The sequence below is a fragment of the Megascapheus bottae genome, chromosome 15 (genome assembly GCF_031878675.1).
Source record: "Megascapheus bottae isolate mThoBot1 chromosome 15, mThoBot2.hap1, whole genome shotgun sequence".
Classification (NCBI taxonomy): Eukaryota; Metazoa; Chordata; class Mammalia; order Rodentia; family Geomyidae; genus Megascapheus; species Megascapheus bottae.
In genome coordinates, this window is record NC_143523.1 from 36396291 (window position 1) to 36422197 (window position 25907).

The 25907-nt window shown below is 38.1% G+C and overlaps 1 protein-coding gene across 4 annotated transcripts in view; it reads right to left on the reverse strand.

Annotated features, from left to right (window-relative positions):
* Fam13c (family with sequence similarity 13 member C) overlaps window positions 1-25907 on the reverse strand; it is a 94262-nt gene that overhangs the window by 34055 nt on the left and 34300 nt on the right. For all 4 annotated transcript variants that reach the window (XM_090346372.1, XM_090346371.1, XM_090346370.1 and 1 more), the window contains exon 5: window positions 9141-9204. In XM_090346372.1, the coding sequence (XP_090202498.1) occupies window positions 9141-9204 (64 nt within the window). The remainder of the gene's footprint in view (window positions 1-9140; window positions 9205-25907) is intronic.

Sequence of the window (25907 nt, forward strand, 5' to 3'; positions counted from 1 at the left end):
TTTGGAATCTGTTCTAATGATTCTTCTTTTAAGAATATACAATTAAAGATATTCTACCACTTCTGCCACAGCTCAGTCCTTTCTCACTTTAGTTATTTTTCAGGTTTCATATTTGTTGCCCAAGTATAGCCTCAGGAATTAATGTTCCCATATATAGCCTCTGCCCTCTCGTGTAGCTGGGATGATACATATATGTTACCATGCCTACCTCATGGATCTGGTTAGACCTTGTTGACGTTTTGCCTGAGCTGACCCCTAACGGCAATCCCAAATCAAAGAAATAAGGAATCCATATACATGGCACAGATAAAAGTTTCTTTAAGGACAAAGTACTTGTTGATGACTTTACCTCTAAGAATCATGGAATTCTAGGTATAAAGTGAAAGCAAACTCATTCAACTGGTACTTGCTTTATCCAAAAGTTAAACACAACAAAATTCATAGTCAATTATAGCATAAGAAAATGAGCATAGAAGCCACGGGAATTTTTTTGCCAATCCTGGGCTTGAGCTCAGGGCCTGAGCACTGTCCTTGGACTTTCTCAAGGCTAGAGCTCTACCTCTTGAGCCTCAGCACCATTTCTGGCTTTTTTCTTTTCTTTTTTTTTAGTGTTGATATCTTTTATTGTTTTATGTTATCTGGTAGTGCCTAGTATTTGCTAGAAATGAGGTAGTATTAATTAAACATTACTATTTATGGCCATCAACTAAACTGATTTTTGAGTTGAATGGGAAGTAAAAGTGAAAGGACCTGAAATTCCTTTTTTCATATATTTTTATTGTAATTAATAGAAGGGTTACATGATATTTGGCAGATAGATGGTGCATTAATTCCCATACATTGATACCCTTTCACATGTCTTGGTCCCCATTTCCCTCTCCCCCATCCCCACCCCTCATCTTGTTTTCCCCCCTTCCCTATAATGAATGATTATTGTTCTTAAGGTACTATGTTATCTCTCATCTCTTTTGATTCCCTTGGTTATCTCATATTCTTACAGTATCTCATTTCTGGCTTTTTTCTATGTATGCAGTACCGAGGAATCGAACCCAGGTCTTCATGCTAGGCAAGCACTTTACCACTAGGTCAAACTCCTGGCCCCTGAAGTAAATACTTTTCTTTTGAAGGATAGTTACATAAGAGTTGGGTTGAGCAAATAAAATGACAGAATCAGACAGAAGGCCTAAATGGACTGTGAGCTTATTTCAGATCTAAATCACTCTCATTCTTCACTCATCATACGATAGTATACTGATAAGATTAATAAATAACTATTTGGTGCCTGTGTAATTGTTATAGCATTCGTTACTGCTCACTTCCCCAAGGAGGCATTCAGATGGCTGAATACAAGCAAGCCTTAATCCTGAGAAACTTCAGGACAATTTGCCCCATCCTTTTACTGATGAGAACCTATGGCCAAGTTCTACAAACACTGGGAAAATAAAAGAGACCAAGATCAATGGGTGTTAGCACTGGAAAGACTACTAGAATAATTTAATTCAAAAGCTCCTTCCCAAGGACTGGATTAAAAGTTTAATGATGTGTAGTTAAGGAATTGGAAAAATAATGGTTTGAGGATTTGTGGGGCATTTTCAAGGAGAAGAGATCCATTTGTTTTCTTCATGTGTCTGTCATGTTCCTTAATTGTGACTGAAGTCAAGAATGAGATCTTCAATGGTAGAGAGAGTTAAAAATCTTACCTTTCAAACATTTTTCAGATCATTTAAAATGTTAAATGATCAGGGGCCGGGAGTTTGGCCTAGTGGTTAAAGTGCTTGCCTAGCATGCATGAAGACCCGGATTCGATTCCTCGGTACCACATATAGAAAAAAACCAGAAGTGGTGCTGAGGCTCCAGTGGTAGAGCTTTAGCCTTGAGAAAGTCCAAGGACAGTGCTCAGGCCCTGAGCTCAAGCCCAGGACTGGCAAAAAAAAATGTTAAATGATCACCAATTATATGAATATAGAAAATTAGCTGACACCAAAGGTCAAAGTGGGTAAGAAATGGACAGACCTCCAGCTTGGAGTATTTTCCAATCTAGATTCAGGAAACTCAAAAAATAAAACCTCTGGAAGTAGCCCAGGGCAGTTCAAAGATGAATGGTAGGGTGGATGATGTACTCCAAAAGTATAACTGCTATGATACCAGGAAAACATAAAATAGAGATAAGCATTTTTCCAGATACCCAATGTCCAGACCTGGAATCACTAGATTGGCAGAAGCAAAGTAATATTTGTAGGAGTTAACTGTATACTAGTATTAGAAATAAGGAATAGGTAAGTTTTTCAATCCACTAGGCAAGTACAGAAAACACACACAAACACACACACACACATTCACATACATACACATACATATACACATATGCAAACACAATAGAGATGAATCATATATGTGGCAGATATTATGTGTCACTAAAAGAACCATAGATCAATCACACATATGTTATTAGCATAATTGTTATTACTTATATACATTAAAAAGTGCCTTGAAATTACTGGTGAACTGACTTTTTGAGTGGCTAAAGAAACACTTTTTTAGTGTAGACATATAAATTGATATGAAAGAAAAAATGCAGATGTGATGCTGGTAAGTTTTTTTTTTTTTTTTTGCCAGTCCTGGGCTTGAGCTCAGGCTTGAGCACTGTCCTTTGACTTTCTCAAGGCTAGAGCTCTACCACTTGAGCCTCAGCACCACTTCTGGCTTTTTGCTATGTATGTGGGGTACCGAGGAATCGAACCCGGGTCTTCATGCATGGTAGGCAAGCACTTTAACCACTAGGCCAAACTCCTGGCCTGCTGGTAAGTTTTGATTAGAGAACTATAAGGTTACATTGGTGGGAGGAGGTGATAAATGGGGGAAGAAAGGGGAGGAACAGAGAACAAAGGAAGAGAGCATAACAAAAAGATCTGCCTTTACACATCCATTTCAAAATGGAATACTCAAAAGCTTGCTGTACAAAGACACAAGAAATAGTTTGTAATAAAAAATTATACCAACAATCCTAATGGTCAAGTAGAAATTGTTTAGAGCAAAGCAAATGAACACTAAATCTCACAAACTATTGAGAAAGTCAAAAAGATGACACAAAAGAGTTCATATAGTCCAAGAGTAGAAAACTCAAAATTAGGCAAAATGAATTCATATTGGAATAGCAATTATCCTCATAGGGAAGTAGTGATTCCAAGGAATCATAGACATTGGGGAGAGCAATGGTTCTAAGGAACCATTTCATTGTATATCTATGTACTGTGCATATATATGTATAGATATATAAACTTTTATTAAGAATTATAAAACAAGTCAAGTACCAGTGACTCACACCTATAATCTTAGATTCTCAGGAAGCTAAAATCTAATAGATTGAAATTAGAAACCTACCCAGAGAGGAAAAACCCCTGAGACTCATCTACAAAATAAACAGGCAAAAGCCAGGTTGAAGATATGGCTCAAGTAGTAAGCACCAGCTATAGCAGCTAAGCTGAATAAGCATGAGGCCCTTAGTTCAAACTCCAATGCTAGGGGGGAAAATATTATTAAAAATTTTTTTTCCAGGGCTGGGAGTTTGGCCTAGTGTTAGAGTGCTTGCCTATCATGCATGAAGACCTGGGTTCGATTCCTCAGTACCACATACATAGAAAAAAGCCAGAAGTGGCACTGAGGCTCAAGTGGTAGAGATCGAGCCTTGAGAAAGCCCAAGGACAGTGGTCAGGCCCTGAGTTCAAGCCTAGGACTGGCAAAAAAATATTTTCCAGAGGGGAGATTTCAATAACCACGATTAGAGATCCTACGGGAACAATCACAACCGACATTCAAGAAATTCAGTCCATTATGAATAAGTATTTCCAGGGCCCATATTCAAAGAAACAGGAAAATTTAATAGAAGTAGATGATTTTTTAAATGAACATAGGCTACCCACATTGAACCAAGAAGAGATAAGTCAACTGAACAAACTGATCTCATACAATGAGACAGCAGAAGCAATCACAGACATGCCAAACAAAAAGAGCCCAGGTCCAAATGGTTTCACTATGGAATTCTACAAGACTTTTAAGGATGAATTAATATTAATGCTGGTAAAATTCTTCTGAGAAACAGAAGCAGAAGAAGCCATGTCAAACTCATCTTATGAAGCTAATATCACACTCATCCCCAAACCAGGGAAAGCCCCAACAAAAAAACAAAACTACAGACCTATCTCTCTAATGAACACAGACACAAAACTCCTCAATAAAATACTAGCCAACAGAATCCAGAAACAAATTAAAAAATTATACATTATGATCAAGTAGGCTTCATCCCACAGATGCAAGGCTGGTTTAACATTTGCAAATCAATTAATGTAATACTTCATATCAATAGAGCTAAGCTTAAGAATCATAAGATAATTGCTTTGGATTCTGAGAAGGCATTTGACAAAATACAGCATCCATTAATGTTGAAAGCCCTAGAAAAAACAGAAATACGAGGTACATTCCTTAAAATAATTAAAGCCATATATGACAAACCTACAGCCAGTATCATACTAAATGGAGAAAGCCTGGAACCATTTGCCTTAAAATCAGGAACAGGACAGCCCACTCTCTCCACTTCTCTTCAATATAGTGCTGGAACCCTTAGCCAGAGCAATGAGGCAAGAGAAGGACATAAAAGGGATCTACATAGGGAAAGAAGAAATTAAACTATCCCTATTCACAGATAACATGATCCTATACCTGAATGACCCAAAAAACTCCATTCCCAAACTCCTAGAATTAATAAACCACTTTAGCAAAGTGGCAGGATACAAAATCAATCTCCAAATGTCAGAAGCTTTTCTGTATGCCAACAATACATAAACAGAAGGAGAGATCAAGAAAATGACCCCATTTGCAGTAGCCCCCAAAAGAATAAAATAACTTAGCCAAAGATGTAAAGGAATTATTCAATGAAAACTGTAAAAGCCTAAAGAAAGAAATTAAAGAGGACACTAGGAAATGGAAAGACATCCCATGCTCATGGATAGGGAGGACCAACATAGTGAACATGGCCATACTGCCAAAATTAATATACAAATTCAATGCAATCCCCATCAAAATCCTAAAGACATTCTTTGCTGAAATAGAATGTATAATCCAAAGGTTCATATGGAACAACAAAAGACCTAGAATAGCCAAAATAATTCTAGGCAAAAAGAGCAATGCAGGTGGTATTACAATACCAGACTTCAAACTCAACTATAGAGTCATAATAACAAAAAACACCATGGAATTGACCCAAAAATAGACCAGAAGATCAATGGAACAGAACAGAAGATCCAGAAATAAAACCACATACATACAGTCAACTTATATTTGACAAAGGAGCCAGAAATATACAGTGGAATAAACACAGCCTATTCAAGTATTGGTGCTGGCAAAACTGGGCAGCCACATGCAGAAAACTAAAAATTGATCCCAGCCTATTGCCATGCATGAGCATTAACTCAAAATGGATCGAAGACCTGAACTATCAGACCTGAAACCCTGAAAGTGCCGTATGATAGCGTTGGAGAGACACTGGAATGCATAGGCACAGGTAAAAACTTCTTGAGCAGAGTCCCAGGGTCACAACAGATTGGAGAGAGACTCAACAAATGGGACTACCTAAAAAAAGTTTCTGCGCAGATAAAAGCATAGCTGCTAAGGTAGAAAGACAGCCAATCAACTGGGAAAAGATATTTGCCAATAATACATCAGATGAATGCTTAATGTCGAATATCTGTAAGGAACTCAAGAAACTAATCTCCCCAAACCCAACATACCAATCACTAAATGGGCAAAGGAACTAAAGAGAGACTTATCAAAAGAAGAAGTTAAAATGGGGGAAAAAACCTATGAGAAAATGCTCATCATCCATGGTCATAAAGGAAATGCAAACAAATACGATCCTAAGATATCACCTTACTCCAATTAGAATGGCCAATATTCTGAACTCAATGACAAATGCTGGCAGGGTTGTGGAGAAAGAGGAACCATACTGCACTGCTGATGGGAATGTAAACTAGTTCAGTTACTGGAAGGCAGTTTGGAGGTTTCTCAAAAAACTGAAAATAGACTTTTCCTATGATCTCACCATACCACTCCTGGGCATCTACCCTGAGCATCATAACCCAGGATATGACAAAGACACCTGCTGTGCCATGTTCATCTCTGCACTATTCACAATAGCCAAGTGATAGAAATAACCCAGATGCCCTACTGCAGATGAATGGGTACAAAAAATGTGGTACATATATACAATGGAATTCTACATAGCCAAAGGACAAGATAAAATAATGACATTTGCAGGGAAGAGGATGAAACTAGAGCAAATCATGTTGAGTGAGATAAGTCAAGACCTAAGGAGCAAAAGGTGCATGGTATCCTTAATATGTGGATATTAGATCCAAACAATACAAGAGTGATGACTCAGTATTTGGGTACCCAAGGTTATGGACATGGTCTTGGAGATATAAATGTAACTACATAGTCATATAAATCTACAATAGGATATATAGTTTATAGTCATAATGTCATATTATATATATTGATATGTATCTGTGACATACAAACCCTCAGCTTAATTTTGATTATGTTCTAAAATCTATGTGCCAGTGATTGCATATAGAGATTCCCTTCTTGAATATTTGTTTGTTAAACATGACGTTTGAAATATCACGTAAAAATCAGTGATAATAAAATATTTCAAAAAACCAATATTCTCCGCCTTCCTTTTGACTGGAAACCACCATTTTCCAGTAATTTGCCAAAATGACAAACACAAAGAGGAAAGAGGAGAGGTACCTAGTACCTGTTCTCTAGGCCCTTCAGGAAGCATGGTGCTGTTCCTTTGGCCACATACACTGTGATGTACAAGAGTGACATTGTAGACATCAAGGGAATGGGTACTGTCCAAAAAGGAATGCCCCATAAATGTTACCATGGCAAAACTGGAAGGGTCTACAGTGTTACCCAGCATGCTGTTGGCATTGTTGTGAACAAGCAAGTTAAGGGCAAGATCCTTGCCAAGAGGATTAATGTGCGTATTGAACATATTAAGCACTCTAAGAGCCGAGATAGCTTCCTGAAATGGGTGAAGGAAGCCAAAGAGAAGAAACCTGGGTTCAACTGAAGCGCCAGACTGCTGACCCAGAGAAGCACACTATGAGAACCAACAGGAGGGAGCCTGAGCTATTGGGACCTATCCACTATGAATTCATGGCCTACGAGGTGTCAAAAAATAAAAGAACTCTGGACTATAAAAATAAAAAAATGAAAAAAAATATTTTCCATTTATATTCCATAGGAGTAATACCTAAAGAAACATTGTAGGTTCTTTTCTAACACTACGCTGTGGTCAGTGTGACTGAGGAATGCTCTGAAAGATACAGCTTTGATTCCACTTTGCTGGGTGTTTCTATCAATGAGTATGACCACATCAATCCCCCTTTCAAGGCCTCAAGTTGCCCTTTTTAAGCTTCTCTAAGTTCTCTCCATTCAGTGCAAAAAAATGTGTCTGCACGTATAGTTTAACTCTCCAGTTGGAAAAGCCACTTTGAGCATAGGGTCACCATCCTTAACTGGCCTGGATCAACAACACTGCCTTGGCCCAGGGTTATCCACATAAACAATATGGCACTGCTTGCTTTTTCCCATGCACATCTCCATTCAGAGTTTTTGACTCCATAGACTGCGGTAGCAGTGAGGCAGTACATTGCATGTCATTTGTGAAGAAATCAGTACACAGTGAAGAAGTACAGAAAAGCAGATTTTCAAATCGAGATTTTTCTCAATGCGATTCGAAAATGCTCAGGCAATGTGATCAAGCATTCTCATGGGTTTCCAGCCTAAGAGTCAGCCTGTCTACCCAGTACTTGAATGCTATCATGAGCTGACTCTTATAATCACCTCATTTTTCTAGTCATTTGTGTCAAAACAAATGCCTGCTTCTTTACAACTGGCATTTTGCATGTTCCCAGTGGCAGAGACAGCTGCACTCACTGATAAGGGCTCTTGCCTCTTTTCTTTTCAACTTCTCATTCTTTCTAAGAGAAGTGAGACTGGAGAACATGAATGCTGTCTCTATGCACACAAACAGTGTTCTGTGTCTTATCCTTGAAATGTTCACAACTTTGGCTGTTTAGCTTGGTTTAACCAGGCAGCTGCTTTGACCATTCCATTTTTCTGAGTTCTACCAGAAATAAATAAAATATAAAGGGAAAAAACAGACAGAGGCTCAAAAACAGACAAAAGGGGACAGGGAGAAGGAAGAAAGAAAGAGAAGAAAAGGAAAAGGAAGGGAAGGGAAGTGAAAAAGACAAAAGAACAAAGGACGGAAGAACAAGAGAAATCACCTAGATTTAAAAGCCTTTTATGAGTGTAGGTGACTGAGGGCAGAGGAAGCATGCCAAATAAACAGCTTTTGCAAAGCTTGCATTTTCTGCCTTAAGCATTTGAGGCTCAAAGACACTCTTTTAGTTATGTGCTGTGATCCCAATCTGACACATCATATACCCACTCACTCCCTAATTTAATGAGGAGAAGAAAAACCAGACAGAGTATTCCAATCCGTAGTCTTAAGCCAAAGCATTCATAATAATAGGCACCCTTATTGTATTACATTGATTCTTGACATTAGAATGCAATTGTATATTTCAAAGGAATTCCAAAACAAGCTAAATAATGTTTGGTTAAGGAAATACAGCTTCATATATCAAAGTACATGAATATCATATTGCAAATGTCAAACTATATTACATTCATTGAATAAGCATGTGGATACTTGAGACTGTACAAGCTAGTGGGAAAACAGAGAAAGGAAGATGTACATGAAATATAATTAAAAAGAAAAACACAAAATGTTAACTATCCCAGCCATGGTTATACAATCTTAAAACTAAGTGGAAAATCGTGCAATGAAATGACTGTTGGATTTGGCAACACGGTGAACTTTCTCACAATATTTTAAATACATTTGCACAAGAGCAAACAATAATCTTAGCAATTAAACAATCACAAAACGTTCACTGTAAGACCAAAGAATGCTTAGAAGTTTTAATCTAAAAGAATTTGTAACATTTCAAAAGCATATTAAATTCCATGATGGGATGATTCAGATGAAGAGCAATAATTTCACCTACCTCATTCAAGTCCTGCCGAGTTTCAAAAGCATCCTTTGGCCAAATGGAAGCTCTCTGGTCTAGTCTATAAATCACAAAGGAAAAAAAAAAGAGAAAAGAAATCTTTTTTAAAAGAAATCTTTCAAGAAGTACATTTGAAGCTGGTAGTGATAGATCTGGTCAGACTTCTGCTAAAAACCCTTACTAGTATCCCACTGACCAAAGAATAAAATCTAGACACCTTACAATGTCCTGGGACACATTACTGTGTTTGATCTCCTTGCTGACCTGATCTCACTTTCTACCACTTTTGCTTTTCTTTGCACACTCCAGTCACCTTAGCCTTCCCTCCACTGAACATACTGCACTTGCTTTCTGCTTAAACCTTTGCATTTGTGTCCCCGAGCCCACGCTGCTCTCCCCAGATCTGCACACATTTCCTGTCATCACATATACATTGGCTCAGTTCACCTGTCACCTCCTCAAGGAGACCTTCCTGATCCCGCAACCAGAAGTAGCTTACCTGTCATTCTCCGACATACTATGTTTTCTTCCTAGCACTTCTCACAATCTGAAATTGTGTCTCTTTATTTTAGTTCCATGCAAAATTGTCTACATTGGCAAATCAATAGTATTTTGAATGAATAACTGGTTGAACATAACTGTTACAGGAAGATACCCTTTCTGTAACACTAGACCACTGGAGCCAACTTGTACAAGCCATCTCAGCACTTACCTTACATAATGAATGTCTTATCACTGCAGGGTAACCTACTGAAGCTGGATTTTACCACCACAAATTTCCCAATAGAAGGCAAAGGACTCAAAAGAAGGCATATCATTGTAGTCAATTTTTAGGTTAAAAACAAAAAGAAAATCTTCAACTGTTGGCAGATGCTTTGGTACAAATCATGACTTGCTAAACATCATGATCCAGTGTCATTGTTCTACAGAATTCAAGTTTTTCTGTGACAATTTGCATGATATTATATAATAAACATTAAATTATAAAGGCCAGTATAGACACATGAAGAAATGCTCAACATCTCTGGTCATAAAAGAAATGCAAATCAAAACAACTCTAAGATTCCACCTCACTCCAGCTAGAATGGCCAGGATCAGGAAAACGAATGACAACAGATGCTGGAGGGGATGTGGCCAGGAGGGATCACTACTACACTGTTGGTGGGAGTAAAAACTTGTTCAACCACTATGGAAAGCAGTGTGGCAGTGCCTCAAAAGGCTAAACATAGAACTCCCCTATGACCCAGCAATTCCACTACTTGGCATTTACCCAACCACCCAGAAACAAGGACATACTAAACCCACTAGCCCAACAATGTTCATTGCAGCACTATTCACCATAGCAAAGATATGGAACCAACCTAGATGTCCCTCAGTTGATGAGTGGATCAACAAGTTGTGGTATTTGTATACAATGGAATTCTATGCCACTGTCAGAAAGAATGACATCACCGCATTTGTTAGGAAATGGAAAGACTTAGAAAAAATCATATTAAGTGAAGTAAGCCAGACTCAAAGGAACTTAGGCTCAATGGTTTCCCTCATTTGTCATAATCAGTAGAAACCTTGGGCTCTACTAGCAGAGATTTGCAATAGAGCAAAATCTTGATACATAAGGACATATAATGTGAAGCTAATTGAAAGGACCTCCAGGATAGTGAAACAAAAGCCATATAATGAATGATTGTTGTCCTTAATGTACTATGTTGTCTCTCATCTCCTTTGCTGTTCCTTGGTTATCTCATATTGGTATAGTATCTCACTTTGTTATCTGATATATTGAATTTATTTGTATTTGAATATTTGAAATTTGATAGGGAAAGGGGGAAAACCAAGATGGGTGGGGGGTGTGGGGGGGAGGGAAACGGGTACCAAGACATGTGAAAGGGTATCAATGTATGTGAATTAATGCACCTTCTATCTGGCAAATATCATGTAACCCTTTTACTAATTACAATAAAAAAATAAATTATAAAGGCCAGCTATCTTAATCAATAAGAAATTTATTCATTATTTATTAAAATATATATTAGGGAATATATTTTTCATAATTTTTATTCTGGAACCTTGAAAATACATATTTTTTCTCTGAATGAAGAATGGGATTAATCACTTAAATACAATAGGCCTAACTTCTTCAAAATATTAAAGAATAAAAATCTCTTCATGCCATGGGTACTGCTAATTATTCCAATAATTTGCTTCTAATTAGAAACACAAGAAAATTGAGAGGGTCAGAGTAATGCCTTTCACTTCTAAACAAACCAGATTTCCTTCTGGAGTGTGACAAGAGTCAATCTCCTGTTCATCAACTGAGTTACCAGTAGCTCCAGGAAAGAAAGGAAATGAGGTAGAAAACTTCTAACTCCACCCCACTTATGTTCACTGTCTTCTGAGTCATAGTCCTGGTAATTTCAGAGAGTTAGAAAATGTGAAGTATCTGTTCTCCTCAACATAAGCAAAAGTTCTCTAGGGGATTTGCTACCCATTAACATCCAAAAGTATGCATGGTTCTTAATTTCTTTGTCTAAGTAGGAAAGTTGTGAGACTCTTATCTCTAATTAACCACCAGAAAACTAGAAGTGGAGTTGTGACTCAAAATGGTAGAGCACTAGGGGCTAGGAGTTTGGCCTAGTGGTAGAGTGCTTGCCTAGCATGCACGAAGACCCAGGTTCAATTCCTCAGTACCATATATATAGAGAAAAAAGCCGGAAGTGGTGCTGTGGCTCAAGTAGTAGAATACCAGCCTTGAGGAAAAAGCCCAAGGACAATGCTCAGGCCCTGAGTTCAAGGCTCAGGACTGGCAAAAACAAATGGTAGAGCACTAGCCTTGAGTGAAAGGGCTCATGGACAGCACTCAGGCCCTGAGTACAAGCCATACAATTAACAAAAAAAAAAGAAAAGAAAAGAAAGAAGGAAAGAAAGAAAGAATAATAGAATAGAATTGGCATATATTATAATTAACCATTGCCGGGGCCAACCGGCAGCAAACCAGGGTTCGCAGATTGGGGTTCCTGAAATCGGGGGCAAGGACTAGGAAGAAACAGAAGAGAGACAGACACACCGGGTCCGGGATGTCCGCAGTCCAGGTAAAGACTGCCGCGTTTATTTTTCACTCCCGCTTCTTCCCTCCTCCAGACCCAGGGAACCTCCAGGTGTTACATTCATATGGTAATTCTCAGGTCATTTACATAGAATAGGGCCAGAAAACAATAAGACAATAAAGCCATGTCTGATGCAAGTCAAGGTACAGGTTGATTCCACTCTGGCTCCCAACAAACCATTATTCTATTTTATTAAGAATTATGGTCAAAGTATTGTTAATAAGCTGAAAGTGAGAAGCAACCATACAACTGAGAAGTCTTTGCAATTAGCCAATTAAAAGACAAAAGTAAAGCTCTTGAATAAATTTCAGAAGCATCCTTAGGGAAACGAGAAGCTAACCAGAATTTGTACTCTAATTCACACAGAAAAAAGTTCTAAGAAACAAAGGGTCGAGAGGAACCTAAAAATTCATCAGGGTGGATAGGCCAGACAGTTTACTTACATCATTTCATTTACTACCAAAGTAATCACATGAGATAAGCACTATCACGTTCATTTCACCTAATAGAAAGGAGAGAAACACATACTACTCAAGCATCAACCATGTGCCAGATATATTGAAGGTATTGAGAATAAAGGATTAAATGAAATAAAATCTGCCCTCCTGGCATGTGTGTTCTCATGAAAGGTGATGGAACATAAGATATAAAGCAGTAATGACCTGTGAGTCACTGGATCATCAGTATTATGACAACAACAACAAAAAAACAAAGCACTAGAAAAAGGGCCTACAGGAAAATGGCCCAATGCTACAGAGTCACCTAGAAACAATGAGAATGAAACCACTGGACTCAGAAAGCTAAGGGTTCTGGTAGAAGAAGAAAAACAAACAAGTTTTTCACTGGAAAAGTTTAAGACAAATTGAGGAGAAGCAGAACACTAGTTAAGTGCCTCAAATTTCTCTCTTTGTCCTATCTTTAAAGATGATGTTGCAATCCTGTCAGGAAGCTGGCTTACATTCACAAACTGATTCACATGAAACCATCTCTCCAATGCTCATTATTTGCCATTGACCACAACAATAACATCTATATCAAAGGTATGCTTCTGAAAGAGCAAAGATGAGTACGTCAGCCAGAGTGCTCTGCCAACTTCATAACAACTTTGTCTTCTAGACAGGCCCAGGCAATGGAAAATAAAGCTCATAATCCTTGGCATCACCATCATCATCACTGTCACCTCCAACACCATAACCACAAGCAATCCTGCCACACCTACCACCAAAGCAACAGTGTTGCTGCTATAATCACCCCTGCCACTGCTACGACCTTTACCACCACAGTCAGTATTTGGTTGCCCCAAATAACTTTTCAGCAGAGAAATACAAGATTTAGTTGTATGATGATATTACAAAGTATTCTTGATTTCAAACTTGTGGAAAGCCTGTCGAAGAATAACTTTTCTAAAAATTATTGATGTCCCCAATAATGCTGTAACCCTAAGGTGTGGGCTGTCACCTCACAGTGGCGCTCTCTTAGGACCTGTAATGGAATTCAAAACAGCAAAACCAAGTAAGCATTAAAATGTTTTTGTTGGCCTAAAGACAGTTTCAAACCACAGGATGTGATAATTTGTAAGAAAGCCATAGTTTAGCCTTAGGATTTTATATTTATAACATTTTAACTATAATTAAATTAGTAAAGAAAAACATTCCCTATCTCAGTGAGAAGCTTCCCATTTCACCAGTGGCTCTTGGGAGACAGTTGAGAGTCATCTGAACAGTTTAGATTCCTCAAGCCCAATGACCATTTACTCTTTTTAACCTCCAATTTCATTTCCTAAACAACTTTCACATCTATCTCCTCCCCATCATCTCCATAAAAGTCATTTTAGGTCAAGCCATCACCATCATCTCTCATTTGAGCTACTGAGATGACCTGTTTCTTTCTCCGCAGTCTACCTAACTCCCATCTTCCCCAGACCATTCCCACACTAGAGCTTGCCACTTTTTACACCATTCACCCTGCACTTAAAGACCACAATTCCCAAGGCTTCCTCTGATGTCTTGAGTATTTTAGCCTCTACCAAACTGTTCAAACTCCACTTGTACCAGACTCCTTACTCTGTACTCTGTCAGTGCTGGCAGAATTTAAATTCCTCAGATACAACATTATCCTTTCCAGTTTATATTTTCAGGTAGCCTGTCCCTGTGCCTGTCATGTTCTTCCTAACCCACTTTCTCTTCCTAACTTATTTATCCTTTACGTACCAGGTAGCTCTGCAACCAACTTTCCCTTTAATAAGATCTTATTGTGCTTACCTAATCTTCCTGTAATTATTTATCTCTCATGATTGTGATCTCTGTGGGGTAAGGGCCATATGAGTTTTACTTAACTTTGTATCACTAAAGCCACTTTTACCATAAGACAGGAGGTAATCAAACATCTGTCAATGGATCAAGAAAATGTTGTTTATACTCACATTGGAATTTTACTCATCCATTAGAAAGAATGATTTTGTGCCATTTGTAAACAAATGGAAAAAATCATATTAAGTGAAGTAAGTCAGGCCCAAAGAGACAAAGGAGCCAGGCTTTCCCTTACATGTGGAAGCTAGATTTAGCTTACAAACTCATATGTAAATACATTTGGTGGTATGCAAATGTATACAAATATTTGTATACACTAACTGAAATGCCATAGATCCAGGGAAAATCTCAAATAGTATAATTCTTTAGAAATCCAAAACCAAATTTCAGCAAAATAAAACAGCAAAAAGAGGGTACTTGAAGAGAGTGGGGTAGAATCAAGAGAAAAGGGTAGAGGAATGAAAAGAAAAGGGGAAATGCAGACAAGAATCCGATGTATATCCTACAAAATTAAAAAGAGTGACAGAAAGGATTGGTAAGAGAAGGATAGGTGAGACGTTAAGATATATTGTATTCATATATGGCTTCACTAAATGCAGTACTTAAAGACAATAATGACAAAATAAATAGATACAAACTAAATCACGTACCCTATAGTTATAGACAGCTCCTGATTTTGGTATATCTCTGAGTATGTATACAGCTGACACTCCTTCTTACACCTGGCCTGGCATGCTAGCAGAGCCTGAAAGATGAAATGACCCTCATTCTCATCAGGAAACATATTCCTTCCCTGAGAAGACCAACTGAAGATTTTCAAGTGGCTAATTTACAACATTAATAAAAAAAAAAAACAAATTAGAAAGAGTAAGTGAGGACTTAGCATACATTTTAAATGTTTCATATAGAATCAGGGCCTTAAGGCTTAACAGTGCCAACATAATATCATATCCTAAGAGTTAAAGTACTCCACTGCACTAAATTGAGCCTCTCCCTGTATTAGAAAGCAACACTTGTCTAATGTATACCCGGATGACTGCTGGCTGCTGCTTTCACTGTTGTTTCCTGAAACTCTTGTGAAAACAAAAGGTAAAGCCCAAGAGAATAATCCTCTGAGAAAATAATTCTTTAAATTCAAACAATAGTTCTATATGCAGACCCAGACAAGATGCCAATAAATCCTGGTGCTATTATTAGCAACAAAAACAACCTTCAATACCAGTAAATATAAGGTTCATTTCCCTATGGAGTTTAAGGCACAATGAAGACATTGTCTCATTGATTCTTGACCAAATTTCTATGCTAAAGGATGAGGTCAAATATCGGACAGCCAACTTCAAAGAAAAAGTAACTGAGGCATAGAGTTTGAAATGATGCCCAAGAAACACTGAACAGACATCAAACAGGTATTCATATACTGATTTCCAACTCATGTGTCCATTTTTCCTCATCAGTACGTGGCACTTCTGTAGGAGCAGAATGTGCCCTACACCCTCCTCTCTTCCCCCATTACCTCCTGCCTTACATTTCTGTGGATGTTAGATTAACCACTATTATGAAAAGAGATTCCTGGACCCCCAATTCACACCTGCAGAATCAGAATTTCCAGAGAAGCAGAATGGCAAAGGGGTAATTAGCAAGCACTCCAAGAGACTTTCCGAATTGAGAGTCCAAGACTAACATCTAAAGGACCTGGTGGAGGCTTAGAGGATTGACCTAGCCTGGCTTTCTAGAAGTACGTTACTAAACATGGAAAGGCTGTAATTGAGATGCCATGAGAAACCTCAAACACAAGACAGCCCAGCTTCCTGGGCATTTGTACTGTGCTTCACTTTGATGGACTAGAACAGAAACAGAAACACCAGTGACTAGAGGAGAGGTAAGCAAGTCAAGCACACTAGGCCTCCACAGAGAGGAAGAATTTTGGATAGGACATGAAGGACATAAGAATCCATCAAGATTGTTTATGGGGACTGAGAAGCAGACACCCTCATAATACATTATTAATAGTAACAATCATTGTAGGACTTGGTTTCCTAAACAGGCTACAAAGCCATTTTCCTTCATTACTCATTCATTCAATCCACTCATTAGTAAATAATCACCAACACCTGCTCCCGGTGCCAGGCAAGGCTCACCCAGGAGACAGAGTGGTCCCAGCTAATGTTTCATCTTCATGGACAGTTCTGCTTACTTGCGTCCTCTCACCTTAAGCACCTGCCATATCCCTCCACTTGTGTGCCTTATGATATTTGTGCCAGGTAAAGCTTGCTCTCTGAATGTGGAAGTTGTGACAGAGTTAACGCCCCTGCCAGTGAACAAAGGAACGTGTGGATCACTGATAAAAACAAAACAAAAATCATGTGACATTACACATGTGTAGTGGACTCTTCTGCTTTTCCAATTTCCTGTTTCCTGAGACGACCTCCTGGTATCTAATCCCTCCTCTGTCTGTTTTTAGGATGAACTTAAAAATAAGACAGTGAATATTGTGACAAAATAGACATAATCATTGTGCTTCTGGACTTTACAGTCAGGCAAAGAGAAAACAAACTAATCACACAAATGAAGACATATCTCAAGCGCAAATGCTATGAGTGACACAGACAACCAGAAGTGAGGGGTGCAAATTCAATGACAGGCGAGTATTTAATTAATATTTATAAGTGTTCATTACCCTCAGCATTGTTATTACAGAAATACACAGACTTGGCAACATTCATCTATTTGATACATGGTATTGAGAATCCAACCATGGCCTCACATGTATGAGGAAAGTGCTCTGCCGCTAAGCTATACATGTAAGTCCCCACTAAAATTTTAACATGTACTATGTTGAAAATGAACTATATAACTTGAGGGGGAGGAGCTTGGAAGGGAAAAAAACTAGGAGAAAATGAGGGAGGGAGTGACATTGTTCAAAAGAAATGTACTCAATACCTGACACATAACTGTAATTCCTCCATACATCATCACCTTTACAATAAAAATAAAATAAAATAGATTAAAATCTTAACATGCAAATAAGAATAGCTCTATAGCCAGGTGCCAGTGGCTCATGCCTATAATCCTAGATACTTAGTAGACTGAGATCCGAGAATTACCATTCAAAGCCAGTCCAGCCAGGGAAGTCTGAGAGGCTCTTATCTCCAATTAACCACCAGAAAATCAAAAGTGGTGCTGTGGCTCAAAGTGGTAGAACACTTGAGCAAAAAAGCTCAGGGACAGAGCCCAGGCTCTGAGTTCAAGCCTCACAACTGACCCCCAAAAAATAGCTCTATGAAAAAAAAAAGATTTAGGGCCACATTTCCAATCCAGCATTTTGATGGTTAGCTGGAAATGGAGTCTCACTGACTCTTCTGTCCAGTCTGGTTTCAGATTGTCATCCTTCATATTTCAGCCTCTTGAGTAACTAGGACTACAGGTATGAGCCACTTGTACCTGGCCTCTCTTTAGCATTTCTAGTCCCCAGCCAACTTTTCTAATACCAGCTTCCTTTGTGGAATTATTGCTCCCCTATTTTGTAAGTGAAGGATTGAGTCCTGCCTTATTACCCCTAGTCAAGAAAGACATCTGGTGAACAGGCTTGACCACATGCCTGTCCACAGGTAGATTCCAATCTGGACCAGCTGAGGACACCATCCTTGGTCCCGAGGGGATAATAGCCCATTTAACCAGGCAGAGCAGTCCACTGTGGGCCTGGCTGAGGACATCGCCCTGGGCCCCCCATTTTTTAATTTTCTGCTTCCTTGTTAAGCATAAATAAGCCCACCCCAAAATTCAGTCCTCAGCACAACCCCCAATCCCACAGGAAGTTCTGTGCTTACCCTCCCTCCCTTCACTGTTCCTCCATAAACAGTCCTGGCCTGTTGGTGATCTAGTCCGTTCTATTCCTTTTCTGTTCTCCTCCATTTTCCTAACAGTAATCAAAGGTGTCATGTGGTCTGAGTTGGGCCTGTTAATTTCTTCTGCCTGGCAGCTGATATTTCAGCAGGAATGACAAGCTATTAGAGCTGTCATCACTACGTCATTCTATGGTACAGCAGGAGGGGCAAATCCCTGTCACTGAAATTTTAGAAAATCCATGCTCTTGGCCTGGTCTTTTTCCCTTCCTGGGGACACCTTCTTGGTTATCCAGTTTTGTAAGTGACTTCTCTCCACATTCCATCAGATCTTCTTTCTTTGCCTGAGTCAAACTGGCTAGGTCATAATAAACTACGACCTAGACAGGCATAGGTCTGTAGAGGATAACCCAGAATTCCAATATTTTACTTACCTAAGAAAAAACCAGCCTCCCTCACAAGGATGACTCTGTCACTATGCTGAGAACCATGCATTCGGAATAACAGAAAAATAAGCTATATAAACCAATAACTCTCAAGGTTAACTAAGTATCTAATTGAGTTGAACACTTTTTTTAAATACAGAGATTGATATGGGTTGCAAGCAAGGAAAAAATTACTAGGAAAGCATTGGTCTCTAAGACAGTGGTATAATTTAGATATGCCAACCCCCAGGGAGAAGAGAACCCAGAGGTAAGAGGGACATATGAGCAGTCACAGGTGCGTACTGAAGAGCTCCATTAATTTATTAAGTGCCTGCTGCTGACCAGACTCTGAATGAAGCTGCACATAGAATGTTGCATTTCATCTTTATAACACTTCTACTGTTCATCTGACATCAGAACCCATAGAGGTTAGCAAATTTGTTCATAAAAAGTAGTAAAACTGGCATTAGCAATCAAGCCTGCTCACTGCCAAGGCCCTTTCTTGTATAGTATAGTACTTTGGATACATTCTTAGACCCTTCTCCTGGGCTCAGTGTATGTGTTTGCATTTATTCAGTAGGCTGAGTGTGACTAAAATTGTTTTATTGTGTTGGTGCCCAGTTCAAGGCATTGTCTAAGAAGCATGAAACAACTTGTTTACTCCTGCTTCAGCTTCTCAACCTTTCTCCTCTTGGACCCCACCCTCTTGAAAGAGCCTTGGAATTTCCTTTGTTCTTGCTGGGTGATGAGGTGCTTAGCAAAAACTTAGTGGATCAAGAGTATGAGAAGCAACATTATCTGCTTTCCTCCATAAAGTTAAAAGAAGTGGTTGATTCACAAATTCTTGTTTTAAACGTCCACTGATTATACAAATCATTTATTTAATATTTGCCTTCTGAAGTCAACAAAGAAAAAACATAAAAACCACAGGTTCTTTAGTATTAAAAAAAGGTTCTTTAACATTAAAAAAAATCTCTAATATTAAAAAAAATAGGGCCAGGAGTTTGGTCTAGTGGTGGAGTGCTTGCCTAGCATGTACAAAGACCCGGGTTTGATTCCTCGGTACTGCATACATAGAGAAAAAAAAGTTGAAAGTGGTGCTGTGGCTCAAGTGGGAGAGTGCTATCCTTGAGAAAACCCAAGGAGAGTGCTCAGACCCTGAGTTCAAGCCCCAGGACTGGCAAAAGAATAAAAATAAATAAATAAAGCCATTTCTCTTAACATGCTCTTAATAACCCTGTATGCACCAAATTGAGAATAATAATAAATAGGTAAGAAAACCAGAGAAAATACCATATACTATGTTTATACTGTATTTATAAACTTTCCCATGTATGTCACTTTCATGAATTCCAAACTTAACAGGGGCTTAATGAGAAAAAAAATTTTAAAACAAGACCACATTTTGAATCACTGACAATCATCCTACCCCAGCATCACCACAAACAATATATGATTTATATATTTTTCAGTATGTTTCTGTACACAATTATGTGTTAAGGAAAAAGGATTGCATTATGTCATTACATTTTTTTCTACATTTGATAGATGAAGAATATGTGTCTGATAATAAAGACTCATGGTTTTAAAAAAAGGTATATATTGTACAAATTGATATTTTTTAACAGGGTAGTAATAGGGTCTCTAAAAGGCATGTAGAAAATTTGAGGTCTATTTGAAACTGTCACAGAAATTGCCAAGGTTCACTGACATTGTGTGAGCTCCAGCCATAGATGTCAGAGCTCTAGACATATGAGGGATAATTCATAAAACAAATAATTTTTCACATGCACACCCCAACTTCAAATACCCTCTCAAAATATTTCAGCAAGAAGTATTTCATTTCTTAGGACAATGGAAACAAGGAAACTGTAGGGATAGTGAGTAATGTAGGAGTATCTATTGAATGTACAATCAGGAGAGAATATAGAATTAAATGGTCTTCAATATTCCACTTAAAGCTACTATCTTACTATTCTAACACTCACAGAAATACACTCACATTATTTCCTATCTGGTTTTCTCAACACCATTGGTTTGCTATCTTCTTCCATGGTCTTAACAACTTATATTGTAAGCCATGTAACAGTTAAATTTTTCAAACCTTATGCATAGACAGCTTTGATCATTCAGTTAGATGAAGGAAATTATAATCGATATAATATGAAAGATATTTCTTAAAAGAGTCTTACTGCAATGACATCTATAAACACTACAGAGAAGATTCAGGCTCCAGTGCATCAGGAAGCCCTTTTCACACACATTTCTTATTTATGCTAACATTAAAACAATATAAGAAAGTACACTAAATGATAACAATAGTTTTCAGTGGGAGTTAAAATTACAAAACTTCTTGTTCTTGGGATTTTTCTGTATTTCCAATTGTGTGACATAATAGTATTATTAATGAGAGACTCTCTCTGAGCTTGCATTTTATCCATATGCCTAATCATCAGATGGAAGTTATAACATTTATTAAATGGTCAAGGGCAGATTCTGAAGAAGGAGAAGGGGAGGGAAAGAAAGGGGAGAAGGGGAGGGGAAGAAGAAGAAAAAAGGAGAGGAGGAGGAGGGGGAGGAGGAGGAAACAGAAAAGAAGAAGAAGGAGAAGGAGGAGGAAGAAGAAGGAGGAGGAGGAGGAGGAGGAAGAATAAGAAAGAAGAAATAGGAGAAGGAGGAGAAGAAGGAGGAGGAGGAGGAGGTGAAGAAGAAGGAGAAGAGGAGGAGAAGAAGGAGGAGAAGGAGGAGGAGGAGGAGGAGGAGGAGGAGGAGGAGGAGGAGAAGAAGAAGAAGAAGAAGAAGAAGAAGAAGAAGAAGAAGAAGAAGAAGAAGAAGAAGAAGAAGAAGAAGAGAGGAGGAGGAAAAGAAAGAGGAGGAGGAAGGAAGGAAAAGAAGATTTCATTTTTAGAAAATGAAGCATGTATCCTTTTTTCAGGATTTAGTGTGATATTTTGTTATCTATATCAGAGTGAGGAATTATTTTTATCTAAGTCTGCAAGAATTATATTCTTAAAATCTACTTGTGTCTGTCACTTTAAACATCTGGAGTCTTGGGCATTTTCAGTGTTAGGAGCCAAAAATGACCTAGTAATCACTTGATTCCAAATTCCTCATATTAGAAAGCAAACTAAGAATTTCCATGAAATGACCAAGGTCACTTGAGAGACAAAACCATAAGTTTCTTAATTCAAATATTTATGTTCATATATATATATATATTCATCCAATCGAGTTGTTTCTGTGCCACTGGTGGGCAGTAAACGAGTGAAGAGCAGCAAATAAGAGCTGCCATTATATGGTTCCCTTCCGGTCCAATGCACTCCAAGCTATATTGTAACCCCCCACACACACTCATTACTTGGCTGTATGTTAAGAATTCTCAAAACACTGTCAAGATAAGCTATTTTTTAAATCTCAACTTCATCTCTGCCCCTGTCATAAAAGAAAAAAAAAACCTTAGGGGCACACTAATGAGGAAGAAAACATGAAGAGCTCAAGGTAGATCTGTCCTTGTAAAAAATGTCCTATGTAAAAATCTCTGGCTGCTTATTCTTATTTAATATGTTTTTCTCTTTTGAGCAAAACTCATTAAGAGTATGTTTACTTTCATGAAAAGCATTCCAATAAGAAATAGCTAACAACACACACACACACACACACACACACACACACACAAATTGTCTCAAAACAAAATATAAAAGGATTTATTCCTCCATGGAAAAGTTGTAGCTAAAAAAAACAAAAAAGAAGAAAGAAAGAGAGAAAGAGAGAGGGGGGAGAAAGAAAGAAGGAAAGAAAAGTAAGGGAAAAATCACTTCTGATTTCTATGAAGCAACAAAGCTTTCAGCTTTTCCTTTCATCTGGAATATCACAAAAATAGTAAAAGCCAACAAAGGCCATTATTCTTGCTAACAATCTTTAACCCCTGCTAGCAGGAGACTTCCAGATAAATAAGTCAATGAACTAGAACTTCCAAATGTAACCACCAACCTAATTAGTAATGAGACAGGACATGAAAAAAAGCTCCTATTTATACAGATGTGGTCTATAATGACATAAAATTTTAATTCTGTCGTAAACTTTAATACAATATTTTAAATATGAGTGAGTTAATCACCCTCAAAAGTAAATTTACTTAGCTATGTTTAAAAAACAAGCCTTATTAGTATTCTCTAGCATTCATATATTCCCCTTTGAGGGTTTACAGGATTGTCTCTGGCTTTAGTGATAAAAATCAGTCAAACTGATACATATTCATCGAGTAGCTTCTCTAAGCAGATTGATGGTGCCTGTCTAGGTTCTATCATCAAGGGGAGTGAGAACACAAGCAAATCAGAGCCTGGTTGGGTGCCAAGCTAGAAAATGAGTTAGTTGTATTTAAATCATTACTAAGGCTTCTTCCAGTTCTAACAAAACATGATTCTACACTTCTAAAAATTCTGAAAAGCACCAGAAATTGATGCACATGCTGTAACAGAATATAGAATATAGAATAGAATACCGGGAAGGAGGAAAAATAAGATGATTGAGAGGAGGTGGGGGGATGAAATGGGGAAAAAAAACATGAGAAGGGCTATCCATGTTTGAGAAGTAATGTACCTACAACTTGATGAATGTAACTATAACCCCTCCATACATTATTCCCACAATAAAAAAAATTAAAAAAGAATATCCTCCCCTCACAGGCAAAGAAACGCCTTGCTAAAAGGTAAACATTACCAGCTAACACCATTTTAGAAGTCAGCTTCAGCCAGTTTCTAGGATGAGCAGCTGCTGAGATGAAAAGGATTAAAACAGGCATTATAAATCAAATGTCAGACAGAAGTATAAATAAATGGGGAAAGCTAGTGTGGAAAAAAAAATAGAGAACTGTGTTTCAGTTCCAGCTGATTTCTGTCTTTTAAGGACATAGGCCAAGGGTAGCCTGCCTTCAATTTTTTCCAAAATCAAAATTCTAAAAATGCTTCATGTCTAAATATCCAGTCAAAATATTTTAAGACACTCTGCAAGGGAAATATGTCTCCTTAATAGATACTTCTATTATATATGTTTATGATATACACATATCATATCTATGCTATGCACTCTCTTTTCCCTCCTCTCTCTATAAATAGGATACCAAATCTGCCCTATGATGTAGCATGGTGTACAGTGTATTACTTAATTTCACCTATCTGTGATCAAAATTCCTGACATAAACAACTTAAGAGAGAGGAGTTATGTTGGCTCAGAGATTCAGAGGGTTCCCTCCATCAGTTTGGGAAGGGCATAGTGGAGCAGAGCAGTTCACATTATGGCAGTTAGGAAACAGAAAAAGGGACATACATGGAGGGGTTAGGAAAAGACATAATTCTCAAGGACATGCGCCCTACATCACTTCCTACCTTTTACCACCTCACATATGCAGAAAGATCAATATCCCTTGTGACCCCAATCAGATCCTATATCCTACTTCTACTAGGATAGATTCATTCTCTGAAGACTACGTGCCTGCCAAATAAGAGAGGCTGACATTTTACACCTATTGAGAGTTTTGAGCCAGATTGCAATCTTGAGTGTCCCATTATAATATCAAGACTTCAAAGTCTTGGCGTGTTCCACTACAGTATTAAGTCTCCATCAAGCTTCCACCAGGCAGGATACAAACCTAGGACTATGTGGTAGCTTAAGGTATAAGAGAAACATTATGAGAAATGTGAAGCTACCTGACTCAAAGTTATCTTTAGCCTCCTATCATGTTGCACCAGTTCACCAAACTTCACAATCCATGTAAAAACCTGAGAGATCACTCTCTATATCTTTAACATTCTGTTAGAATCCCACTGGGCCCTAGTATCATGGTTGTTGCAGCTTAAAGGTTACCAGTGTATTCTAAATACTAAACCTAACACTCCTGGACAAAACTGGCCTAACATCAATCAGTCCTAAACTGTGATTTAGCACCAGATTCTGCCATTACTGTCACTGATGCACAGAATTTTCTGGTATGCCTCTTATTCAGAAAGCTATTCCCTGTGAAAATGTTGGTATTCAGAATGATACTCCCTGTGAAAGCAAGGCATGGAAATTAGAAGTGGAAAACAATAACAAGGGATTAGAGATCCTTTAGAGGATTGCAAAAGGGTGGTGAAAGACAAGCCAAGTCTACTTCTTCAAGGGAAGGCTGCCAATCTACTAGATATTGGACTATAGCCCAGACTTAATAAGAAAAAGCCTTACAGGTGACTTGGTATCTTTTTTTTCTTTTCCTAGCATGTATAGGTCTAGAAGTCTGCTAAAATTTTACACAATTTTGGATGTGTGTGCATCTTTTCTTAAAACTATAAATATCTGAGACTCTCAAGAAGATTTCCCCTTGACAATGCAAGAATTGTTATTTTCTGTTAGAACCGTTCTAATTCAAGACTATGACTTCTCAATTACTTATATGTTAATGCTCTTTATCACTAAATCCTATTCAATTTCTGAGTTGCCTTCTAACAATAAAATTAGTTATGCTCATCACAGTAGGATATAAAATAGCTCTAAGTTCACAAACTTGAGAGATTAATAACTACTAACCTTGCTTCACTGTTAGCCTCTGCTGAATGTCTATCCTCAAAGGATTGCTATACATTCCCCACATAAGCATGGATGATTTCTTTTGGGCTTTTGTTTGTTTGTTTTGCTCTTCCAGTCTTTTGAAATCTGCATGGGAAAGAGCTGACCTTATTCTTTCTGAGAAAGGCAGCTATTGGGCTGAGGGCAGTCTTATTAAATTAACTCTATCCAGTTCTATTACAATAAAGTCTCATATAGGTTATAGAATGTCCTTATCAGTGAGGAAAGACAAGGTTGAGTCCAGCAGGTATTATCAGAGGTCAGATAAGAGAGAGCAGCTCCTGAGGAGAGTTCAAAATATGCCCATGAAGCCACTTAGATAATGGATTTGCTCACCTATGGGATCCCTCTCCATCCCTTTAAAATTCCATGATTCTAGGCTAAATATACTGGATTTTTGACTACAGTTACATGGCACAGCTACAGGGCCCTATAGCTGTTGATTCATTTTGACTGTTCTGCCTTCAGAAGATTTTTCTAAAGG